The sequence below is a fragment of the Theobroma umbraticum genome, unplaced genomic scaffold (assembly GCF_002168275.2).
Source record: "Theobroma umbraticum cultivar Fairchild unplaced genomic scaffold, ASM216827v3 scaffold_67.0, whole genome shotgun sequence".
NCBI classification, from domain to species: Eukaryota; Viridiplantae; Streptophyta; class Magnoliopsida; order Malvales; family Malvaceae; genus Theobroma; species Theobroma umbraticum.
In genome coordinates, this window is record NW_018397262.1 from 4,408,329 (window position 1) to 4,413,363 (window position 5,035).

Consider the following 5,035-nt stretch of genomic DNA (forward strand, 5'->3'; position numbering starts at 1 on the left):
CAAATTTGATTCACTTCAAATTATAAGCCATTAAAGATCACTTGATGGATTTTGTCATTTACTTTAAGAGAAACGTCAAAGGCATATTAGGCCTTTTGTTTTGGTATATAAATAAAACTATAAAAGTGGTTTTGGGCTTTTTCTCCCTTTTTATCCAATTTTTTATTTTTGTATTCTTTATATATTTTTTAACAGAAGCGATACAGTTTAAATTAATTTGAGGAAAAAATTTTTGAGCAAAAATTTTTCAGTAAAATTAGTAACCTTAAGTAAAAAATTAATTTTTTTAACCCGATATCATCAAATTTGAAATATTCATAATTGAGTAAAATATTTACTTTATTTTAGTTTTTTAATAAAAATTCTTAAACTATTGTATAAATAAAGAGTGTGAGATAATAGAGTTTACCTCAAAAGGCGTTTACGGTTTTCAAGGTAGATTAAGCTTCAAATTTTTAAACTTCAAATCAAAAGCTTTTAGATTTTTTAAATTAAAAATTTAGAGAGAATAATGAGCAGATTTTTTGAAAAGAGAATATTTATGTCAAAAAAATTTATATAATATTTGGTCTAATTTTTTTAAAAGTTGACTAAAAATGCTAATAGTCAAAAATTAAAAATATCATTTTAAAATAAAAAAAAATCAAAGTATCTTTTTTGAAGTGGTTTAAGGAGTTTTTTAAATTTTACCCAATCTCCAAAGGGTACAAGAAAGGGATTTGATTTGAACAAAAAGAGGGGTTATTGGCTTGCTGCTGATAATGTTGCTTCTCCTGTATGCCTTATTGCTTTATAAAATTCAGTCTCTTGTTGCCCTGGATAATGTATTGATTTTGCCAAATTGATATTTAGTATTATGGTGAAGATGAAAGAGAGTCTCCATACTACTCCCTTTCAAAGAGTATTAGCATCAATGACCTGTTCAATTCCTGTCCACTCCATTGTCGATAGTCAGCCGTCACTATTACGCCTTTTCGGAGAAGATACCAAAGTCATGTTGAGAGTCGTTGGTTTGAGCCATGCTCTCTCGCGTGGGTGGAAAAGTAGTCGGCCAAAGTCTTGGTCTTATGAGTTTTGAAGACCGGGCATATTAAATTATTAATTTTTTAAAATATATTTTAATGAAGTAGGTGGCAATCTAATTAATTTAATTGATGAAGTCTAGACAATGTATGAAATAAGTTTCTTTTAAAAAATATCAGTAAGGAAAACAGTTGCTTGAACGTGTGAACATGATGAGTGATTGCTTGCTTGAAATCATAAATCAAATAAATATAGTCTCCAGGCTTCTCTCTCAACCTTCACATTCAGCTTCTCCTCTTTCTACTTTCATCATCTCTGAGAAAAAAAAACAAAAAAATGAAAGGGTTAATGGAGTGGTGTTTTGTCCTCTGTTTCCTCCTTTTGTCCTTTAACTTTCAAGTTGATTGCTCATTATCTAGTTTCTCTTTCAATTCTTCTACTCCATCTAAGTCGTGTCCTTATGACCAGAGCTTTGCCTTAATCCAATTCAAGAATTCCCTTTCCATCGATTGCTCTCTTTCCTTATCGTGCGATAAATATAGGAGGAAGACAATCTCCTGGAAAGTGGGTACGAATTGCTGCTTCTGGGATGGGGTGGACTGTGATTCTGAAACAGGTAACGTGATTGGCCTGGATCTTAGTTGCAGCTGCCTTGGTGGCAGCATCCCCTCTAATAGCAGCCTCTTCCTTCTCCACCATCTCCACAAGCTCAACCTTGCTGAAAATTATTTCCGCCCGTCCCGCATGGCATTTGAGTTTGGTCAGTTTACTGATTTAACCCATCTAAATATCAGCGGCTCAGGATTTTTAGGTACAATCCCACTTGAAATCTCTCACCTTTCTAAACTTTTATCTCTTGATCTATCCGGAAATCCTTTAATCTTTGAGGGGCATGTTTTTGAAAAACTCTTGGGAAACTTGACACAACTAAGAGACCTTGATCTCTCTGCTATCGATATGTCTTTAGTTGAACCTAGTTCTTTCCTTAACATCTCTTCTTTCATAAGGACTCTTGTTCTTGATAGTATTGGACTGCGGGGGAAATTCCCTGAAGATGTTTTCCGCCTTCCATACCTCCAGAAGTTCAGTTTATTTAATAATGATGATATCCTGGAAATCAGCTTCCCAAAGACTAATTGGACTGGTCCGCTCAAGTTACTACGAGTCTCATATGCATCTTCTCTGGCAGAACTACCGGATTCAATTGGCAATCTTAGGTCTCTCCAGGTATTGGATCTTTCTTTATGCCAATTAAGAGGGTCAATTCCTGCATCTCTTGGCAACCTTACTAGACTAAATTATTTAGACCTGCGGCGGAACTTAATTACTGGCCAACTTCTATTTTCATTTGCTAACTTCAAGCAGCTCACATATTTAGACCTTTCCTATAATAATTTGGTAGGACAGATTTCAGATGGTTTTGGAAACCTCACCAAACTTTATCACTTGTCTTTAGATCATAACAATCTTGATGGTCTTTTTCCATTTTCAGCATTCAACCTCACAAATATTGAAATTATGTCCTTTTCAACAAACAAGTTGGTGGGTCCCCTTCCCTATCAGGTAAGTGGGCTTTCACGACTACGGGAACTACACTTGGATCATAACTTTCTCTATGGTAGAATACCAAATTGGTTGTTCACTCTTCCAACTTTGGTTGATTTGGATCTCAGTTATAACAGCCTAACTGGTCCTATTGACCCATTTGAGAAGGTTGCTCCTTTGGAGATTGTTAAGCTGCAGAATAATGAGATACATGGTCCAATTCCAAGCTCTGTTTTCAAACTTGTGAACCTTATCCATCTTAATCTTTCCTCAAATAAGTTGAATGGCATCTTCGAATTGGACAAACTTTCAAAGCTTAACAAGCTTCAGATACTATCTCTCTCAAATAATGCTTTACTGTCATTGACCAGTGGAAGCAATGCGAATTACTCCTTGCCCAATTTTGGGTGGTTAGAATTATCTTCTTGCAACATAAGTGAATTTCCGGATTTTGTAAGAAATCTAGAAGGCTTAGTCTATCTGGACCTTTCTTACAATAAAATCCATGTTATCGAGGCAACTATGTTTTTAAGGCTTCAAAGCCTTGAATTTCTTTATCTTTCACATAACGTTCCACTATCTTTGAGCAATAATAGCGACGTTAGTCTTGTCTTGCCTCATCTTAGTTTTTTGTCATTGTCTTCTTGCAATATAACTGAACTTTCAAATTTTTTGACAGCTCAAGAGAGTTTGCTACATTTAGACCTTTCAAACAACAACATTCAAGGCCAAATTTCCAAACAGACAACAACTTGGGGAAAAAATTTGAATTATCTTGATCTTTCAAATAATTTTTTGACGGGTCTAGAATATTACCCACAGAACTTAGGGATTCTTAACCTTGGTTCCAACCTGCTAGAAGGACCACTTCTAGTACCACCATCTTCCACAACAGTTTTTTTAGTCTCAAAAAACAAATTGATTGGAGAAATTCCTTCTGCCATATGCAATTTGACGTCGATTTCAATTCTTGACTTGTCCAATAACAACTTGAGTGGAACTATTCCAGAATGTCTTTGCTCGGGAGAAACCATGCTTGGTCTTTACATCCTGGATTTGCACATGAATAAGTTTCATGGAAACATCCCTGATTCATTTGTGGTTGGAAATGAATTACAGACACTTAATCTCCAGAACAATGATTTTGATGGGCCATTTCCTAAATCCTTGGTGAACTGTCATGATTTGGAAGTGTTAAACATTGGAAACAACAAGATAAATGATATCTTTCCCCACTGGTTGGGATCTCTTCCTCAGCTAAAAGTTATTATCTTGCGCTCCAACTATTTCCATGGTCAAATACTCCTTTCAGAAGCTGAATCGAATTTCTCAGTTCTGCGAATTTTAGACCTCTCGCACAATGAGTTCTCTGGATTTTTGCCAACTGCATTTTTTAAAAGTTTCAAGGGTATGATGAATTTGTCCAATGTGGAAATGAAATATATGGAAAATCCTAATGGTTATTACCATTTTTCCATGTTTGTCACAATGAAAGGTCTGGACATTCAAGTTGAGAGAGTTCTAACTGTTTTTACAGCCGTTGATTTTTCTAGCAACAAATTCCAAGGAAAAATTCCAGAAATAGTTGGAAGCCTCACTTCTCTCCAAATCCTCAATTTTTCCCATAACAGCCTAACAGGTCATATTCCTTCCTCATTGGGAAATCTAGCAGCGCTTGAGTCACTGGATCTCTCTTCCAACAAGCTTGGCGGGGAGATTCCTATGCAGTTGACTGGTTTGAAATTTCTTGGAGTGTTAAACTTGTCACAGAACCAGCTTGTTGGACATATACCTCAGGGACATCAATTCAATACCTTTCTGAATGATTCCTATGGTGGCAACTTGGGATTGTGCGGATTTCCAGTGTCAAAGACTTGTGGCAAGGAAGACACACAAGAACCACCAGAATCTGTTTTTCACGAGGAAGGAATTTTTTCTTCTGCATTGGACTGGAAATTTGTAATGATGGGTTATGGATGTGGATTGGTGCTTGGATTATCTGCAGGATATATCATATTGACAATTGGAAAACCAGAATGGCTAGCTACGATGGTTCAAAGAGTAGGCTACAAAATTCTGAGGAGATTGAACAGATATCATTGAAGAAGAAGAACTCTGTGAAGACAGATGATGCTCTCTGGAGATTTGTTGAATAATTTTCGTATAATAAGTGTCTGTAGTTCTCATGCCTGGGTTGTTTTAGCAGTTTTCTCCCTGTTTGTTTTGAATTCCTTGTTTCCTAAAGGTACTGTCCTCTGTGAACAGCTTTGTTGTACTTGTTGGATGTTCATGCACTTTGATGAATGAAATGACTGGCTTATACAAGAAAGAACTTGTAAGCATGTTAATCATAGGTGATGAATGCAAAAATAGAATTTCTTTAAACATCGAGCTGAATTTCCACAAACCAGGTCAGGCTTGAGAATTTTGCTTGTTATAACACAGGCAATTCCATGCTTGTGTTAAG

General features: G+C 35.8%; 1 protein-coding gene across 1 annotated transcript; it reads left to right on the forward strand.

The window, feature by feature from the left end:
* The first annotated feature begins 1,213 nt into the window (after positions 1 to 1,213).
* Positions 1,214 to 4,900, forward strand: LOC110419849 (receptor-like protein 6). The gene has a single exon (XM_021432975.2). The coding sequence runs from the start codon at positions 1,360 to 1,362 to the stop codon at positions 4,669 to 4,671; it is 3,312 nt and encodes a 1,103-aa protein (XP_021288650.1). The 5' UTR covers positions 1,214 to 1,359; the 3' UTR covers positions 4,672 to 4,900.
* The last annotated feature ends 135 nt before the right edge of the window (positions 4,901 to 5,035 follow it).

Bases quoted from the DNA above. Each gene is read 5' to 3' on its own strand.
- LOC110419849 (XM_021432975.2), top strand. From the start codon at position 1,360: ATGAAAGGGTTAATGGAGTGGTGTTTTGTCCTCTGTTTCCTCCTTTTG.